Source organism: Lepisma saccharinum, chromosome 2, assembly GCF_977018435.1.
Source record: "Lepisma saccharinum chromosome 2, izLepSacc3.1, whole genome shotgun sequence".
Taxonomy (NCBI): domain Eukaryota; kingdom Metazoa; phylum Arthropoda; class Insecta; order Zygentoma; family Lepismatidae; genus Lepisma; species Lepisma saccharinum.
Window position 1 is genome coordinate 172,900,182 of NC_139230.1, and position 19,498 is coordinate 172,919,679.

At 36.6% G+C, this 19,498-nt stretch overlaps 1 protein-coding gene across 1 annotated transcript in view; it reads right to left on the reverse strand.

Annotated features, from left to right (window-relative positions):
• Window positions 1-19,498, reverse strand: part of LOC145983761 (metabotropic glutamate receptor 7-like) — a 706,759-nt gene that overhangs the window by 371,737 nt on the left and 315,524 nt on the right. The window contains exon 2 of the mRNA XM_083116810.1: window positions 4,130-4,261. Coding sequence (XP_082972936.1) covers window positions 4,130-4,261 — 132 coding nt within the window. The remainder of the gene's footprint in view (window positions 1-4,129; window positions 4,262-19,498) is intronic.

Consider the following 19,498-nt stretch of genomic DNA (forward strand, 5'->3'; position numbering starts at 1 on the left):
AGTTATGATTTATTTGAGTGAGTGGTATTCAAATGGTTTCTTTATTTATATATTACTATTATATTATTTAACTTTACCCAACTTGTATGTTGCTGGGTAGGAAATGAAAAATTCGAAAAAAAACGATGTGTACAGTGTGCTATTTTGAATAACCACTCCTAGTAACTGGCGTCTTATGCTGTAAATAATAATACAATCAATACGTCTAAAGGAAGATAATATTAACTATACCTAGGTATTTATGTATTTTTAGAATAAATAATGTTCAATAGTCAGTATTTCCATGTAAATATATAAATTAAATGGGATCTCCAAAGTGTTACCACTCTTAATACCAATTTTAATTTTAAAATATAAAAGTCAAATTTACAGATGTTTCGAGGACATGCATACATAGCTAAATACCAAAAGCATTTCTATTTTTAGCCCCCGCTCTTAAGTAAAGGAAATTTACAATTTTATGTAATTCGCAATTTATAAATAAATTCTATCCTAATTAAAATAATAGTAAATCAAAATTCACAATTTTATATCTATGTGATTAGAAATTTACATTTATCTAAGTGTTTGTACGAGTAGAAAGTTAATAGATCAAAACCATTGAAGCCATTCAAGTTAAGTATAATTTTATGTAACAAAACTTAACTGCATGCTAACATTTAGTAAGTTCAAGATAAATAACATTCCAGTAAGTTATACTGATAGTAACTCTTCTACTCTGACTGAATTTATAATTATACTCTTTATAATTGAATAATTTAAAGATATCCATTACATTTTGTTGACTTTAATATGTTTATATACATATTTATATATTTATGTATTACTCTGTATTAATTATTAATTACTACATTTCGTAATTAAACTTACTTGTTTTATTTAGCACGTATTGATAAATTGAGTATAATAATTATTGTTCAATTTCTTTTCTACATATTTTTTCATTAATTGCAATAAAAAATACTCTAAATGTGATACTGGGTTATTAATGTAGATGCAATATAAAATGCCACCCCTTCGAAAACACCTCACAACCGTTTTTATATAGTTTTTTGATTCGCATGAAAAACGTTTTCATATTTGAGTGAGACTAGAAATTGGAAAACAGGAGATTCCAATCATATCCATATAATACTCGAATTGGGTTTGCCTGTATCCTTTTTTTCTTTCCAGTTTACGTGATTGAATCTCTTGCAGGTTTTGTGCCGTCGCCGAGAATTCCCCGGATTCCAGGAACAGTATTATGGAAGAACGGGGAAAGAGGTTCGGATTGGCCGGGAGATCTACAGTTGTGTATCGATCAAATCTTAGGCGGGAAACGGGGTGACATGAGACCCGGACAAATCAACCGGATGTTTCTTGATCGAATGCTTTCGGCAAAGCTAGAGTGGTTGTCTACCTCCAAATGGACCATTGAGGCTGGGAAAGGCTCCTCTGCAGAAATGGAGACAGCGAGTTCTGAGCAGATCCCGCTAGTTTGTCCTTCTCCAGAACGGGCTTGATCGCTCGCGACCCGGATAAGCTATCAAAGGGGAAATGCGCATATCAAACTTCCGTCGGGGAAATGCACTATTGATTTCTTGGAAGGTCTCTGGGACTATTTTTTTCTTTCTTTTATGGGTGAGACCGTCAGGTTGACCGCGACCATCGGGTTAAGAGCCTGAAAAATGAGAACGTAAAGAGGACGCCCAGAGGATGGATGCGTTGCTGGAGAGAAAATAAATTTTGTAATACTGGGTGTCGTTTGTATGGTGTGATGTCGACTCTAGTACTTTCGTCGCCTGGGTTGAGTGCTGGACTCGCCATCTCGACACCGATGGTCCCAGGTTGGAGGTTTTCTTTTTTAAAATTTTATTTTTAAGTCCACATTATGCACAGATAGGCTAATCGGGACTGCAACTGCAGTTTAAAGTAGGATCCAAACCCCTGTGTGCCTCCATCAGATATCGAGCCCTAGACCCTTTGATTACAAGACAACGACGTTATCTCTCTGGGAGGCCAGTACCAGGTTGGATACCTGGTATGAGCACGAGCGTTCATTCTTGAATGTCCATTCATTAATTTTATCTAAACATCATTCAACTTAGCCTACGAAGCAGAACAGGGTAGTAAAATAAGTACAAAATCACTTTCGGTAAACTTATTTTTAAAATATTATTTACCTTAACAAATCCTGATGGCAAGCAAGATGCTTAATTGAATTTTGAATAGACTGAATTAGGTTATTTTACGTCTAATCGCGACGATGAGGATGAATGATGATATAATGAAATTGATGAAGGGACACTCACAGAGAACATCCACACCCAGGCCGACATTCGAACCCAGGAGCCCTGGCGTCGTAGCACGCTGTGCTAACTACTCCGCCGCAGAGGTCAGTGAATAGGTTCACCAGATGAAGAAAAATGCTCCCTGATATTTTAAGAAATTCTTTTTTGCTATAAAACTTATATTCTATGAACCAATTACATTAATAATTAGTTTGAGACATTCTTTTTGGCAGGGGGCCTCCCCGATGGCGTAGTGGCAACGTCATCGCCTTGTAACCAAGGGGGTTCGGATCCCACTTTAAACTGTAGGTCCAGTCCCTGTTAGTCTATCTAACATAAAGTGGACTTAAAGCAACAAATCATTTTGGCAGGTTTATCTTATTTGTTTGAGTTAAACAGTGGTGTAACAACTGTTACTGAACAGTTGCTTGCCATGGAATTTACATCTATATTTTGACACCTTTCTCTATTGGACGATCTGTTCTTAATATTATTCATTTTTAACAGAGCCAATGAGGGAGTATGACTCCATCAATCTCCTCCCTGGACATCTCTGCACTGAAGCAGTTACAAAATCATTACATGAAGTAGCTAAGTAATAGATCTATGGTTATATACAACTAATAACATAAGACAATAAACCATTCCCTAATCATAATTTCTATTATGAGCAATTATTTTATAACTGTAGACAATACCTTGACTTGGAGCGGAAAAATGAACAACCTGAAGTAAGGCACACGGCATGGAAATTATCTTCCTATCTTTACAGTTCTTTTTTAAAAATTGCATTTTTAACTCTTAGGTGATGATGAGAATGAATGATGAAATGCACCCATGCCTTACCCAGGGTTTCAACCTGGAACATCTTTCTTAATAGTGCGTTAAGCTGACCACTCCGCCACAAAGGCTCATATGGAAATCCTCATGGAGACACAGGCACACGCTTGTTTCCCGTTTTCGGAAGGATTAGGAAATCAAATTTAGCAAATCTACTCATTATGCTTTGGAAGAGTTATGACGTCACGCGCTTAATGCCAGATTTTGACCCAGTGTTGTCTATCCAGGCCCAAGGGTACGAGGCAACTAAATCTAATCAACAGATCTACTACTGGGTAAACATTTTGGAGATAATTACAGATTCTAGGGTTATGCTCCATGCCCCAAAAACCACTCGTACAGATGCACGAACATCGTTCTCCGTAAACCTCAAATGTGTACATTTAAATAAAAGTAGAATGATAGATAGGTGATTTTAAGAATTATTTCATTTTACATTTCGATCATTTAAAGCATTATAAAAGAAATCCATTTTTTTATTATTTATATAAGCACTAAAATAGGTGTAAAATTTGCCGTCAGTCTATTTTATGGAAAGGAGATGGTCATAGTCCTGGCACCATCATCTTTTCAACAAAGAATTCAGATATCAATAGATATAGAAGATGTTACTTTTCTTCTTAAAAATGTTATTGGTTCATATATTTTTAAAAATCTCTATTAGTACATTAGTTTCTGGGTGTATTTCATATATCGGTTCTCCTTAATGAATGCACTTTGAGGACAATAGAGTTAATTAATTGTCTAAGGGATACAGTCGTAGTCAACATCAGCGTGCTGCTAAAAGCTAAGTCACTTATTGCACACATTCAGTTCTGTAGTAGAATGAGTTTAAAGAAACATTAACGGGAAATATGCATTTTAGAACTAAGAATTTCGATGTGGTCTATGTCGTAATTCGATTCTGTCCATTTCAAGATTTCCTGAATGATCCTCGAATCAAAGTTCATTTTGATAAAATTGTTATGTTCAGACACCATCGTATTTAACATTTCTTGCATAGAAAATAATGAACTTACCTTAAACAACCGAAGGATATTGGCTACCATGATGGACACTACACTGAATGATGCCCCAATGACGCCTGTGACTGGTTTGTGAGGGACGTAAACGGGATGCTTGCCGGATTCACATTTATACTCGGACATGTCCTGTGGAAAGAGAAGTATAAATTTACATAAGACACATTATGGGCTTCTACGAAAATTGAAGATAATTGTAGAGATGTAATGAGATTTTTAACATCATTATATGTTTAAACCATATTAAGATTAAGTATATATATTCAATAACCATGTCCATGAATATTTCAACATTTTTCAACTCTCAGATATAAGTAAGATTTCTAAATAATTGAAAATAACTGAAATAACAAAAAGTAAATCAGATTTGTGGGACTTGTTTCTGTAAGTAAAGATTCAGAGATTGAATATAGACCCTATACGCATACATATATAAAGTAGAGGTCAGGGTGGATAATAATCATGATTTTTATTTTAAAAAAATATTCTTGATAATAAAAATCAAGATTTTTATTTAAAAAATATTTTTTGATGATTTTTTTATTTAAATCGATTTTTTTATTTTAAAAAACACGCTTAAAATCGCTTGTATGGTTTTCGGCACCATACATATAGACATATTTTTTTACAGAAAGGATTTTCCTGGTAAACGGCCTTGTAAAATATTTGAACAGTTTGGTTAAAGCAAATAGAAAATTTTAGATAAATATAAATTTTTTTTCTGTTTCTGATTCTGTATATATGGATTTACTATGGAAATATTTGTTGAGTGTGTTAATGGAACTATAATAATTTCAGTAACCTTTCTTCTAGTGAAAATATAACATTCTGGATGTACTATATAATTTAAACTTAAATTCATGTGAGTCAACAGATGAAAATCAGAAGGAGCCAAGTCCAGGATGTACGAGGATGATCAAAAACGTCCCATTTGAATTGGCGCAAAAGGTCTTGTGTTCGCCGAGCAGTGTGAGGGCGAGCGTTGTCATGCACGAACACAGCCCCAGATGTCAGCAGACCACGACGTTTCTTCTGGATGGCTCTTTTCAGTTTCTGCAAAGTGTTACAGTAAACTTCAGAAGTGATTGTCGTACCACGTTCCATGAATTTTTACCCAAAGAAATCTTATCACTCCGCGGGAATTTCGATGACAGCACACATTTTGTGACGTTATAACCAGCACACGCGCGGCGGCACTACGTTGTTCTCACTAGCACAACTGGAAGCTTACTGAATCACAGTTTGCGTGACGTAACAACGGTTGCGCTCTGCTCACTACTACTAGCGCCAAGCCATAACAGCGGTTTCTTTCCAAATAACCCTCGTATTTTTTATAGTCTTTGTAGCTGAATTTTGGCAATTTGTTTACTGATAGTTCGTAAAAGATCAGCTGCCATGTTTCTGACACTATTTACTGTTTAACATGATTAGTATAACAAAATGTTTGTTACTTTTGCCTATAAAAATTATTCAATTTGAAAGCAGGATAAATTTGAGGGTGTTACAGTTTACATATTACATTTCCTTTCTTATGAGCTTCACCCCATCTGTACATATATTTTCTTCCCTTTCTTACACAGAGAAAAATGTTTGTTTGGATTAATCAAAAAACTGATAGTGGTGAACAAATCGTTTGTTTAAATAGGCATCAACCAAACAATTGTTCACCAGTACCAAAAGATTTGGTCAAGTTCTATTTGTTTGTCGTAAACAATTTTTTGGTTACCAAAACCAAATATTATTTTGGTAAATCTAACAAAAGGTAGCCCGTTTGTTTAGTAAAACCAAATAATTTATTTAAAATTACCAAACGATTTGATAAATAATTTATTCATAATTACTTATGTTATAATCTGGCTAATTTTAGATAGGGTGGATAGTTTCAAGAAACTAACTGATCTCAAAATACACATTCAGAATAGACAGTTCAAGTGAACTACTCGATTTTGGAGCGTGTTTATATTTCAATGCCACACTTAGCTTCTACTTATATGTCCAGAATCAGAAAGGTTGCTCATGAGAGATTCACTTTTATTCACTGCAGTACATTTTCTTCTTTAATTTGTAGCTTTGATGTTCACATAGCTTTTGAAGAGTGTTAAAGCACAATTTTGTACTATGATTACAATCAAACGTACCATTATTTGTTATCCAAAATCTTATGTTTTTTCTACACATTTTGACAGAACCATCTAGCGGTCGGTGTAGGAAACTCAGTATAAAGTAAGTGTATTCTGAGCTTTTTTTTCTTTTCTTTCAGAATATTATGTTACACAACAACATAAAGACTCGCTATCTACATGACTTTCAATTTTCGACAAAGGATTTTCATACTACACTCGACGAAACTGGACAATCGTTATTTCAAATTCGAAAGCACGCTCACGCACATATAGTAAATTTAACCAAACGTTTTGTTTCTCTTTACTTACATATGTATCATTTTGTTTACGAGTACCATATTTCGTCTGACCAAATTTTTTGGTATTCTCAAACAACATTATTTAGTAATCGGAAACAAAAAGCATAACCAAACAGCTCAACCAAACTTTTTTGGTAATTCCAGACAAACCAGTTTTTTCTTTGTAGAGCATAATAAACACCATTAAATTATTACGAGATTAATGTACGTTCACCAAAGTGATTTTAATATCTACAAAATACGTATGTACATTATTCTATAAATTATTTTCTTCAAGTGATTTAAATCAATATTTTTTTAAAATCAACCTGATTTAAATTATCCATCTGTGGAGAGGTTGTGTGTACTAGCCCCGGACAGTAAATGTACCGGCTATTAACACATTCTCTATATCGGTAGATAACAAAATGAATGTTTGTTAATATTATTTCCCCACCCCACCTAGAAAGTAAGATGTAGACAGAAATTCAGCATTTTTTATCTCTGCAGTTTAATTCATGTTCACTTCTTCCAAACATCTGTATTCATGGGCTATTCTGATCCTCCAACGAAAGCTTCACCTTATGAAATTGCTTCTACTCTCCAGAAAACGGCTTACAATCTTAACTTTTACTACATGATTTGTATATTCTGATATACAGAATTCCTAATATTTTGCTGAAGATAGAATGAAAAAGAAATTGATCATATTCGGATCCAAGTCCGGTCTATCCACAAAATGGCTAGTAAAAAGAGACAAATATTGATCAAGAAAAGTTCGAAAAGCATAAATTATTGTGTGTTAATTTCTTGAAAGCTACTCTTCAGGAAAATTTGAGTAAACCCAATTTGTTCATTGATTTAGTTTTATTTTACTTCGCTTTTGTGTCACTTTTGGCTAATTTGCCAAGATGGGAATGAGTGATGACATGATGAAATTAATGAATAGACACTCACAAACACCCATGCCCTGGCCGGGATTCCAAACCTTGACTCCTGGCGTCGTAGCGCAATGTGCTAACCACTCCGCCACGGGGGTCGGCTAAACTCAATTTGAGAGACCCAATTTTGGTTGAAACAAACTGCAGCAATGGAAGAAAGCAATTTGTTTTCATTGCTGTGGTCGATATTGTTGGTATCACGAAGAATGAAAGAATGAGTTAAAATTATTGGGTTCGTCTACACGTATTGTCATTTTGCATTCTTCAAGTAGGCGAGCTAAATCCTCTTATCTAAAATCCTTACCTTGAAGTTAATAAAGAGATATGAAGAGCCCGTTGAGAAAAGTTAAAGGTGCAAAGTTGTAAAGGGACCTGTACAGGACATACACGACACATTAAAAAGGCAAGGAGAGACTAAGAACTTCCTCAGAAACAGTGTAAGAGGCCCGCTCTTCTCAAAAAGCTATACATTCGTTAGAACACTGTAGTCATCTCCTAATATGGACGATAAACAATTGGGAAGAATGAAAGTTTGTCTGAGGAAAGTAAAATCGGCGCATTCAATAAGAATATGCCGAACACATAACATTACAGCGGAGGGTCCAGCAGTTGCAGAAAGTGACCATGGGTGAGACTGTTGTGTCCGATATAAAGCCGAGTTAAAGTGACTTCTTTTCGACGGGAGGGCATGCCATGCGCCAATGGTAGGCTTGATAGCGCGTAGTGTGTGACCCGTTACCCTTATCCTACGTTTCCTGCCAAGTGCCAAGAAGGGAACAACGAGACACATTCTGCAGTTCCCTGGCTAGCAGAAGTTGGACAAGAACATGAAGAATGATCAGGGATTGACCCAAATGACTACAAATGGTGCATTTGACAAGAAAGTATTTAGAGAAATTTAAACTAAACTATCAGATGATATATTTTTGTTGTAGAATAAACTAAGTTCTTTATTTTTTATTGATAATTTTACAAAATTCAGAATTCAAAATTCCACTTTTGCCAAAAAGGTCCATTATTATATATTATCGTTCGCTGGCTTCAGAAATAGCCGGGGCAGAGATAGTAGCTAATGTAAAATTTTGGATTTAAGCCGGAAGATTATAGGTTTTTACAAAAAAAAAAACAAAAAAAAACATAGGAACTAATTAAATATGACTTTTATTTGACATTTTGCTTCACGGGCATTGGACAACATAAATAGTTTTTAATAAAATATAAACCCCAAATGACAATCAGTAACTGAGTTATTCCATCAACAAATTACATAAACCAATTAACACAATTAACTCTTTACATAATGATACTGCTGTTCTAAGAATTCAATGTCCCAATGACTTCTAATTTGTTTTAATTTGTCATCAAGTAAATTTCCCTTTATTTCAACTTAAGACCCATTTTTTTATAGTCAATAACAACACTATAAAAACAATTTTTAAATATTTTTTCACTACTATTACACCACTATTTATATCAAGAGATGCTGCGTCAACACTAAATTTGATTCCTGTGTTAAAAACCGTACTTTATATCATTGTTCAACTAATGATATCTCTGTATTCAATACAGATTTATAATTGTATTATTAATTTCTGCAACTACTTAATATCTATTGTAGTTCTCAACTACGTGCTGAGTGAGTCTACAACGTTTTTCTGTGTCTTCACTTTTTTGTAAATTAATTTTGGTGCGTTTCGCTACCATCTGAAGCATTCACAAAAGGCATCTACAAAAGGCACACATTGTGATTGAACAGATAACTTGAAAAAGTTTCAGTATTGTTTTTCCTGTAACATATACCTTTTACGCTAGTTATATCAATGTATAACTCGATTCCCTTTTATTTCTGCATGCACCTTTCCGTGTGTTATAACTTACCTTTTATTTCCTGATTCGGATAAAAAAAATGTCGCCACCAAATATCATTCGAGGGGATTGTATTTCCCATTACTGACAAAATCCGTTACCGAGCTATCCAGCCTCAGAGCAGAGTAGAAGGATGAGATAGCAACTCGAGACGATATTTTCTTTATGGTTGCTACAAATTTTCATCCGAAAAATGGATTTGAGGGTCTGTTCCAATTTTTAATTCACAATATCTCGAGAACACAAAGAGCTGATTTCATTTCGTTCCTCGTGCTTTCTAGTTACGTGTGAAATATATAGTTGTAAAGTGTGTATTCAATGTGAACACAATGAATTCTTTAATGTACAAATGAAATTACGTATTGAGTACGGGCATACTTTCCACCAACAAGGAAATATCGACATTTGCTCAAACAGAAGAAATGAAAATACAGACAAACGTGAACAGCCATGTTCTTAAATTTGAAACTCATATAAGTCTCTGAATTTTAGTTGGAATATCATTTCGACATAGTTCTAGAAAATTTAAAGGATATAAGGTACTTAATATTACGTATGAAGACTCTTTAAAGAACGGTACATTTATTTAAAGAACTAATTAGATGCAAAATGCAATATAAGGGGAATTCATTTTAAGGCTACTGAACTGCCAATAACTTGTCTTTACAGTAACTATAAAACTATCATTAGTAGATTTGTGAGGATATAAGAACTATGAATGTGGTATTTGATATTTTATTTATTCACTTGTAGATTTTGGTATTCGATATTATTAATTTTGGTTTTGACTCAATAAATTCGATAATATAGCTTTGAAATGTAATGCTTATCTTATTTATCAGCTACTATAAAACCATTTTACTACTCTGTACTATTAGCTTTGATATGAGAAAATAAAGTCTTAAAAACTTTGTGTTAATTCGTGCCTAAAATTGTCGGTATTAATTTTATTCCTTCAAAAGTTTTCTGAATTAATCCACATTACGGTAAAAATTCTCAGTCGCAATAATTGCAGAAATAAATAAAACTTGGAAGCTCGTTCGTGTCTGAAAATTTAATATCTGGTACAACTTTAATCTCCTGGGATGTATCTTAGAATGTTTTGGTTCTCGTGGAACTTCCAAGGATAGATGGAAAGCAGGAACACCGTGTCAATTGATTTTTTGGGTTCTGGAATGACGGGCGTGTGAGAGTAAGCAAAGTGGTTTTGAGATAATTAGATAGCTTTCCTCCATTTCTAGAAAGGTTTGTTCATCTCGCCAGAGAAATTCGATCACGTGTAGAAATAGAGGAGTTCCTTGATGGTGTATGTTTCATCATCTAAGAAGAAATTGCTTTCCCGTTAGCTCCCAGCAACAAGGGTCTTCAATTATATTTTCTTGTGTACTTTGAAGTTAATTGAAAACATTTTTATCATTACATAAGAGTACCAGAAATCTTTAAAAAAAACATGTCTGTTAGAAGCATCTTGATAAAGAAAATAGTGAATTATTTAAATCTGATTAAGATGTTTAAATAATTAGATTTAAAAATTAAGATGTTTTACTTTTAAACATAAAGATATCCATAAATATACCTGGTCTTCTCCAAATGGTAAAACTCATAATCAGATAGATCATATTCTCATTGATAAAAGAAGGCATACTAATATAATTGACGTTCGTTCATATAGAGGTGCTGACTGTGCCAGTGGTCATTATTAGTAATTACTAAATTAAGAAAAAGACTCGATGATAATTCATAAGCAACAAAATCTAAAAGCTCAAAAATGTAATACAAGAAAATTCGCTGATGATAGAATTAAGAAAGATTACCAAATTAAACTGTCAAATAGATTTCGATATTTTGCAGGATTTAAATGATGATGAAAATATAATTGAAACAGACATAAATAAGAATTGGGAACACATACATAATGCAATAGAATCAGCAGCTAAAGAAAGTATAGGATACCATAAACCAAGAAAAAGTAAGCCGTGGTTTGATAATGAATATTATAATCTAATAGAAATAAGAAATCAGACTAGACTTATTTGGTTAAATAACACTGATGATACAAATTTAAGCAATTATAATAGAATAAAGCGAGAAGTTAACCGCACGTTTAGAAGTAAAAAAAAAGAGATTACTTGAAAATTAAAATTAATGAAATTGAAACACACAGCAAAAACAAAGTTATCAGAGATTTATATAAAGGTGTAAATTAATTTAGAAAGTAAACTTGATAAATGATCAAAACGGCATTTTTTTGGCTCACCAAAGCGATATTTTAAATAGATGGAAGAACTACTTTAATGACCTTTAAATGTTCATGTAGGAGATATAACATATGTAAATGAAGTACACACAGCAGAACCTTTAGTTCCAGAGCCTAACTTGACTGAAGTTAAAGATTCTATTAAAAGGCTAAAGAATAACAAAGCACCTGGCATTGAGTTAATACCAGCTGAGTTAATTAAATATGGTGGAAATTCATTAATATGTCAAATTAATAAATTAATTTGTTTAATATGGAATAAAGAAGAAATCCCTCAACAGTGGAAAGAATCCATAATTGTTCTGTGTTTAAAAAAGGTGATGAAATGAACTGCAATAATTACCGTGGAATTTTCTACTCTCAACAACATATAAAATATTATCTAACATTCTTTTAACAAGACTAACCCCATACGCTAATGAAATTATAGGTGATTATCAATGTGGATTTTAACGTAACAGATCAACTGTAGATCAAATTTTTCACATCAGACAGACACTTGAGAAGAAGTGGAAATGTAATCAAAATGTCCATCAGCTATTCATTGATTTCAAAAAACATATGATTGAGTTAAAAGAGATAAATTATATAATATATTAGTCGAGTTTGGAATACCTAGGAAGCTTGTTAATATGATACAATGAAACAGAAATCGTGTGAATATTATGTAATGATCCTGAGAGATCATTCTCATTAGTAACGCTAATGTTTATTTACTCGGTGTATATGTAACCATTGTTATTAGGTTCAAAGTTATTTTATTTACTTGTTCAATGTTACATGTGTTAATACCTGCTTTGATAATTGTGTTTATCAGTAGTGATTTATTATTATTCTCTTAATAAGGCCCTGCGTGGTCGCAAAGAATATGTAATATTTCTTATAATTGTATATTAACGTTTAGCACACGTTTAATATTATAATATGTATTTATCGTTTGTGCCTTGAGCACGTAGTTCAATCGTCTGCCGTAGAGATGGCCTTGCCTGCTCTAGCACGGTTCCACGTAGTTCGCGTGAACGGCGCTAGAGGCGCTACCTGAACCGAGGCTATATAACCAGCCGCGGAGCAGATTTTCTTCAGTTGGCTTTCAGGTCGGCTCACGATAAGATCTCTTTTACCAACTGACCCGGAAGAAAGGAGCACTCCGCTCTTGCGAGAGGCCAAGCTTCTTAAAGAAGGAAGGAAGGAAGGTGCACTCCGCTCTTGCGAGAGGCCAAGCACCCGAGAAAAGCCGCACTCCGCCTTCCAGCGAGAGAGGTTGACCTCTGCCTTTGGCAAGAGAACCCACTCCACTTTCGAGTGAGAGATACCCACTCCGCTTATTGGCGAGAGAGAAAAACTCCACTTTAGAGTGAGAGGACCCGCTCCGCTTGTTGCGAGAGGCTTCCTCCCCCTATCAACCTGCGGCACCCCGCCAGGGTAGTGTGGTGTGGGGTTTCTAGGCAACTGCCCAGAATGTAAATTACAGGTCAGTGAATACTACGGTTATCGTGAGGGTGACCCTAATAGATGCCCCTTTGTTCCCCGAAAGCCAACAGTTCCCTGTAAAAGCCTGCAGCTATAGAAGTCGGCGCTAGCAAAGGACTGCACTTCCTGACGTTTGTTGGAGCTAAGGATACGACCCCAGAGGACAGCGCAGCAGTGTATCTGTTCCCAGTTTACGGCAGTTTGCAGAAACCATTCTCCCCCCATTGTGTGGCAATATATTGGCCAAGTGAGTGTAATATCCTACACGGGCGTGTGCTAAACTTACAACGTTTATAGTTGCATAAGTGTATCCAGCTACATTCATTAAACTTTCTCTAACGTTGGACAGTGTACTTATTCCCGATCCCTGAGTGAAATAGAGTCTCATACCACCGCTGGAGGAAAGGTTAGCATAATGGGTAAAACTTTGCAGAGCGTATGGTGCTACTGATTGGTCGTGGCCAAGTTAGTAGACTTGCATCCAGCTGACGTGCTCGTGTAGGTGTAGTAGGCACTTTTCTCGAGCAGGACGTTGCAAAGTTAATTGGCATCCCAACGTGGGGCTCGAAAGTTCAAAAGCCCGATTGTGCACAACGTGGCGCCCGAAGTGGAAATAAGTAAGTGTAGCCCGATTGTGCCAAACTAGTGTGGACACTGTGTCAAGTTGTTTGGTGACTTAACGTGGAGACCGATAAGAAAGTTAATTGATACACAGTAGAGCCCGAAGCAATGTTATTTGACTCTTACATAGTGGAGCCTGAGGCAAAGTTATATTGTGTCAGCACGTGAGCCGATACAGTAGTCTTGCAAAGTTATTTGGCGCTTACACCGTGGGGCCCGAAGTAAATATACCCGAACTGTTTACATTACTGGCAAGTGCAATACTAGTGTGAACTGTTATCGGAAATACTAGTGGTTGTGTTAAACAGCTGGAAGCACCCTTTCAAAGTATTTTGCCGCTTTTAAAGTGGAGAACTTACGTGAAACCATGGACAGTGATAAAGCAGGGAAGACTCTACGAAGCAGATCTAAGAAGACAATGGAGGTAGAGACTGAATTTGCTTGCTGTAGGAACCAGGGAGAGCGAAAAGACTCATTCCAGTGTAGCCAGTGTCATAAAAATTTCCATTGGCACTGTGAAGGTAAAGAGATGACTAATATAACTGAAGGTGAACTTTTGTGTCAGACGTGTTTATCAATGCCTTCCGTAACCTCCGATACAGAGCCAAGTTTCTCTGCTCAGACTCCAGTAGCTCAAGGTTTACTAGACTGGTTGATGAAGGATAAAGAGGAAAGGAAAAATGAAAAGATTGAGGAAGAGAAACAGCGAAAAAAAGAAATGGCTGCAGTAGAAGAGAAAAGACTCCTAGAAGCTGCTGAAAGAAAGCAAGAGCTGCAAGAGCTTAAAACTATAATGCAGATTCAGGAAGAGAAAAGAGAACTTGAAAAAAAAGAGTCGGAAGCTAGAAGACAAGAAGACTTGGAGATGTTTCAGAAATTAGTTGAAAGTCTAGAAGAAAAGAGAAATCAAGAGAAGGAGGAAGAAGATAAAAAGCGTAGAGGAGAATTACAGGAGGAAATGGGAAAAATAACTGTAAAGTTAAAAGAGTATGTTAGTGAAGCTGTAGAACCTTTAAGATCTTGGCAAAGTGAAATCATTAAACAAATCGGTTCTTACTTGGAGCTGGCCCAAGCTTTAGCTGAGAGAGAAAAGAATAGTGAACTTCATGAGGAGAAGGTGAGAAATATTGAAAACACAGTAGAGTCCATTCAGGCTTCTGTTCAAGTGTTAAATGACAGAACTGAAGTCATAGAAAGAGAAGTCCAAAAGCAGCATGAAGTTATTGAGGTTGCCACTTCCACTCTTCGGGATGAAGTTGAGAGGACAACTGTAGATAAGATTAAAAATCTTCAAGTACAAAATCAGAAACTGGAAGTAAGCTTAAGGCGGGAATTACAAGAACAAACTGGGCTATTTGTTAGAAGAGTGGACGACTTGCAGGTGCAGTTCCAAAATTTAAAAATTCAACCTGAGCTTACTCATGGGATAAGTTCTCCTATAGTGACTCCAGATAGAAGCTTAAATCCCGAAGCAGAATCATTTGAATTTCCAGCTACAGTGCGAAACCCATTCTGTATTACAGATAAAGACCGACTAGAACGGAGAAAGAGACCTCGTGATGGTGATAGTTCAGATGAATTCCCTCCAAGGCGAAAGTCGCACTTTAAGATGCCCAGAATGGCAGATATCGCTCATATACCTAAATTTAAAGGCGATATAGAAGCACAATCTGCTGAGAAATATCTCCGAGAGCTCAATGTTAGCTTCGAGCTCATGCAGGTACCAGAACACTATCGGCTTGAATTACTTCCCCGAGTTTTTACTGGAAAGGCAGAACATTGGTTAGCCGGCAACATGGATAACTTTGTTGATTATACAGATTTCTGTGATAGGTTCAGAGAAGAGTTTGCCTCTAAGAAAGCTAAGCAAAGGCAATTGGCGGATGTCAGAAATCGAAAGTATTCTCGATTGGTGTATGAAAACATGGAAAGCTTTGCTTGGAGTGTTTACGCTGCATACAGGAATCTGGCGGAGAATTTCAGTGAAAGTGAAGTTCTTAACTTAATTATTGGACAATTGTCTTATCGGATGAGAAGCCTTTGTCTAGCCCATGCTCCTAGGACAGTGTATGAACTAACTCAGTTTTTGAAAGACTTTGACATCTATGATGAACCAGAGCCTTGGAAAAACAAAGAGGATTCACGAGTAAAGGAAGTTAATGGAGCTAAAAATTTTAAGGTAAGAAACATCGAATCTAGACCTACTGGAAGAGAAGGCACTAATGGTAGGCCTTGGAGATATAATAGAGGGGGTGCACGATATGGTAATACTCGAAATGTTGGTCAGAGAAATGCTTTCCTAAGAAACCGTAACCAAGGTAGCAGGTCACCAGGACCTAGAGAAAATAACCAAAACTCTGATGTTCCTAATTCTACTAGACCAAATCCTCCTCGAAACTTGGAAAGGCCTCCTGAGATAAGAGATGACCTGACATCTGAACAGGAGGAAGCTATTGATACGGCTCGTGAGTTCCATCAGAATCAAAGGTCCCAATATTGTCAAACAAACTAGGACCTTGTCTTCTTGCTTCGTTCCCATTTAGGCAAGGGGCTTCGAAGGAGCGACTAATTTCAACTACAAGAGATGTTCAAGAGTTACAAGTTAATTTCCAGTTAACAGAGACAGAAGAAAGTTGGTTACAACAAGAGTTGAAATCTGCACGTGAGTCCAGAACTAAATACAGATCTCCTATTATTCAGGCCAAACTAATGGACATTTTGGTGAATTGTGTTATTGACACAGGTAGTGAGTGCTCAATCCTTAGTCATTCGGTGTGGACTAAGTTAGTGGAAAAAGTTCCAGGAATACGAATTCAAAAAGTACCAGAGGTAAGGTTGGTTGATTTCTCTGGAAGTCGCAGGAAACGAGTTTATGGAAGTCGTAGTGTTGAATTGGAAATTGGTGGAATGAATTTCAGCACAGAAGTGTTTATTCTCAGAGGTTTCGGAACGGACCTTCTATTAGGAATGCCTTTTCTTAAGCAGCATGAAGCTGAGATTAGCTTCAAAAATAATAAAGTTATTTTATACTTCGGAAGGACTCCTGAACATGAAGAGGGAAATCCCTTAAATATAGATATAGTACGCTACGTCCAAAGAATCCAAGAAGAGGATGATGAATGGATGAATAGCCCTGAGGACCTCAAAGAGAAGGTCGAAGCTATAAATATATTGAATGATTCCCAAAAGCAGGGGTTGTTTGAAGTGTTGCTGCGCTATTTAGAGGTGTTTTCTGAAAGACCAGGAACGATGGAAACTGCTGAATGTGAAATTATGTTGAAAACTTCTGAACCTGTCCACCGGGCTCCATATCCGGTACCACTTTCCAAGAGAAAGCCTTTGGAAAAAGAATTAAATCTGTGGAAGACGTGGAATATCATACAACCTTCTGTCTCTCACTACCTGAATCCTTTACTGCTAAGGCTATTGAACCAAAATGATCATCAGCGTTGGTCACAACTTTTAACAGACATTTCATGGTTGCTGAACAATTCTGTGTCAGAAGTTACTGGATATGCTCCTTCGGAATTATTCTTTAACCGACCGGTGCCCAATGAAGTGCTGGACCATTTCACCTGGCCCAATGACGAAGCTGACGCCCAAATTACAAATTGGAACCAAAAGTTATTCCTCGCTAAGACCCGTGAGAGAAGAAAGTGTGAAAAAACGCAAGTTTAAAACTAAAGGACATGCCCGGGAATTACGCGAAAATGACTTAGTGTTAGTGAGGAATCACAAGCTTAGCTCTAGAAAGACTAGAACTATAGCTAAGCTTTTCGAGGTGTTCATCGGCCCTTTCATTGCCACTGACCTTCGAAACAACACTGCCTTGCTGGTTCATCCCAAGACGAAGCAAAGTGTGGATCGAGTGAACTTCGATAATCTGCGCCTATTTCAGTGTTCCCCCGGACGGAGAAGTGAAATACTAGGGGAGATCAATGTGTGTTAAGTGTTCAAAAAAATTTTTCAGAAATTTGGAATTTGAATTAAGAACTTGAACTTAAATTTCTTCAAAATTTTTCCCCAGGAGAGGGGCATTTGTAATGATCCTGAGAGATCATTCTCATTAGTAACGCTAATGTTTATTTACTCGGTGTATATGTAACCATTGTTATTAGGTTCAAAGTTATTTTATTTACTTGTTCAATGTTACATGTGTTAATACCTGCTTTGATAATTGTGTTTATCAGTAGTGATTTATTATTATTCTCTTAATAAGGCCCTGCGTGGTCGCAAAGAATATGTAATATTTCTTATAATTGTATATTAACGTTTAGCACACGTTTAATATTATAATATGTATTTATCGTTTGTGCCTTGAGCACGTAGTTCAATCGTCTGCCGTAGAGATGGCCTTGCCTGCTCTAGCACGGTTCCACGTAGTTCGCGTGAACGGCGCTAGAGGCGCTACCTGAACCGAGGCTATATAACCAGCCGCGGAGCAGATTTTCTTCAGTTGGCTTTCAGGTCGGCTCACGATAAGATCTCTTTTACCAACTGACCCGGAAGAAAGGAGCACTCCGCTCTTGCGAGAGGCCAAGCTTCTTAAAGAAGGAAGGAAGGAAGGTGCACTCCGCTCTTGCGAGAGGCCAAGCACCCGAGAAAAGCCGCACTCCGCCTTCCAGCGAGAGAGGTTGACCTCTGCCTTTGGCAAGAGAACCCACTCCACTTTCGAGTGAGAGATACCCACTCCGCTTATTGGCGAGAGAGAAAAACTCCACTTTAGAGTGAGAGGACCCGCTCCGCTTGTTGCGAGAGGCTTCCTCCCCCTATCAACCTGCGGCACCCCGCCAGGGTAGTGTGGTGTGGGGTTTCTAGGCAACTGCCCAGAATGTAAATTACAGGTCAGTGAATACTACGGTTATCGTGAGGGTGACCCTAATAGATGCCCCTTTGTTCCCCGAAAGCCAACAGTTCCCTGTAAAAGCCTGCAGCTATAGAAGTCGGCGCTAGCAAAGGACTGCACTTCCTGACGTTTGTTGGAGCTAAGGATACGACCCCAGAGGACAGCGCAGCAGTGTATCTGTTCCCAGTTTACGGCAGTTTGCAGAAACCATTCTCCCCCCATTGTGTGGCAATATATTGGCCAAGTGAGTGTAATATCCTACACGGGCGTGTGCTAAACTTACAACGTTTATAGTTGCATAAGTGTATCCAGCTACATTCATTAAACTTTCTCTAACGTTGGACAGTGTACTTATTCCCGATCCCTGAGTGAAATAGAGTCTCATACCACCGCTGGAGGAAAGGTTAGCATAATGGGTAAAACTTTGCAGAGCGTATGGTGCTACTGATTGGTCGTGGCCAAGTTAGTAGACTTGCATCCAGCTGACGTGCTCGTGTAGGTGTAGTAGGCACTTTTCTCGAGCAGGACGTTGCAATTAATATGTCTGACAAATTTACAATTCATGATGGGTTAAAACAAGGAGATGCATTATCTCCATTGCTCTTTAATTTTGCCTTAGAATATGCTGTTAGGAAGGTAAAAGAAACTAAGGAAGGACTAAAATTAAATGGTGTGACTCAGTTGTTAGCATATGCAGATGATGAAGACTTACTGGGGGATGATATAAATACAATTAAGAATAATGCTAAAATATTTTTCAAAACTGCTAAAGAGATAGGTTTGGAAGTTAACAAAGAGAAAACTAAATATATGCTTACAGGCCGAAACCAAGTGTTGGGTAATAATCAAAATCAAATTGTTGCTAACAACTCGTTTGAACCAGTTTCCAAATTCAAGTACTTAGGAGTAACACTAACAAATGAAAATTATATTAAAGAGGAAATAAAAAGTAGGCTTAATTCAG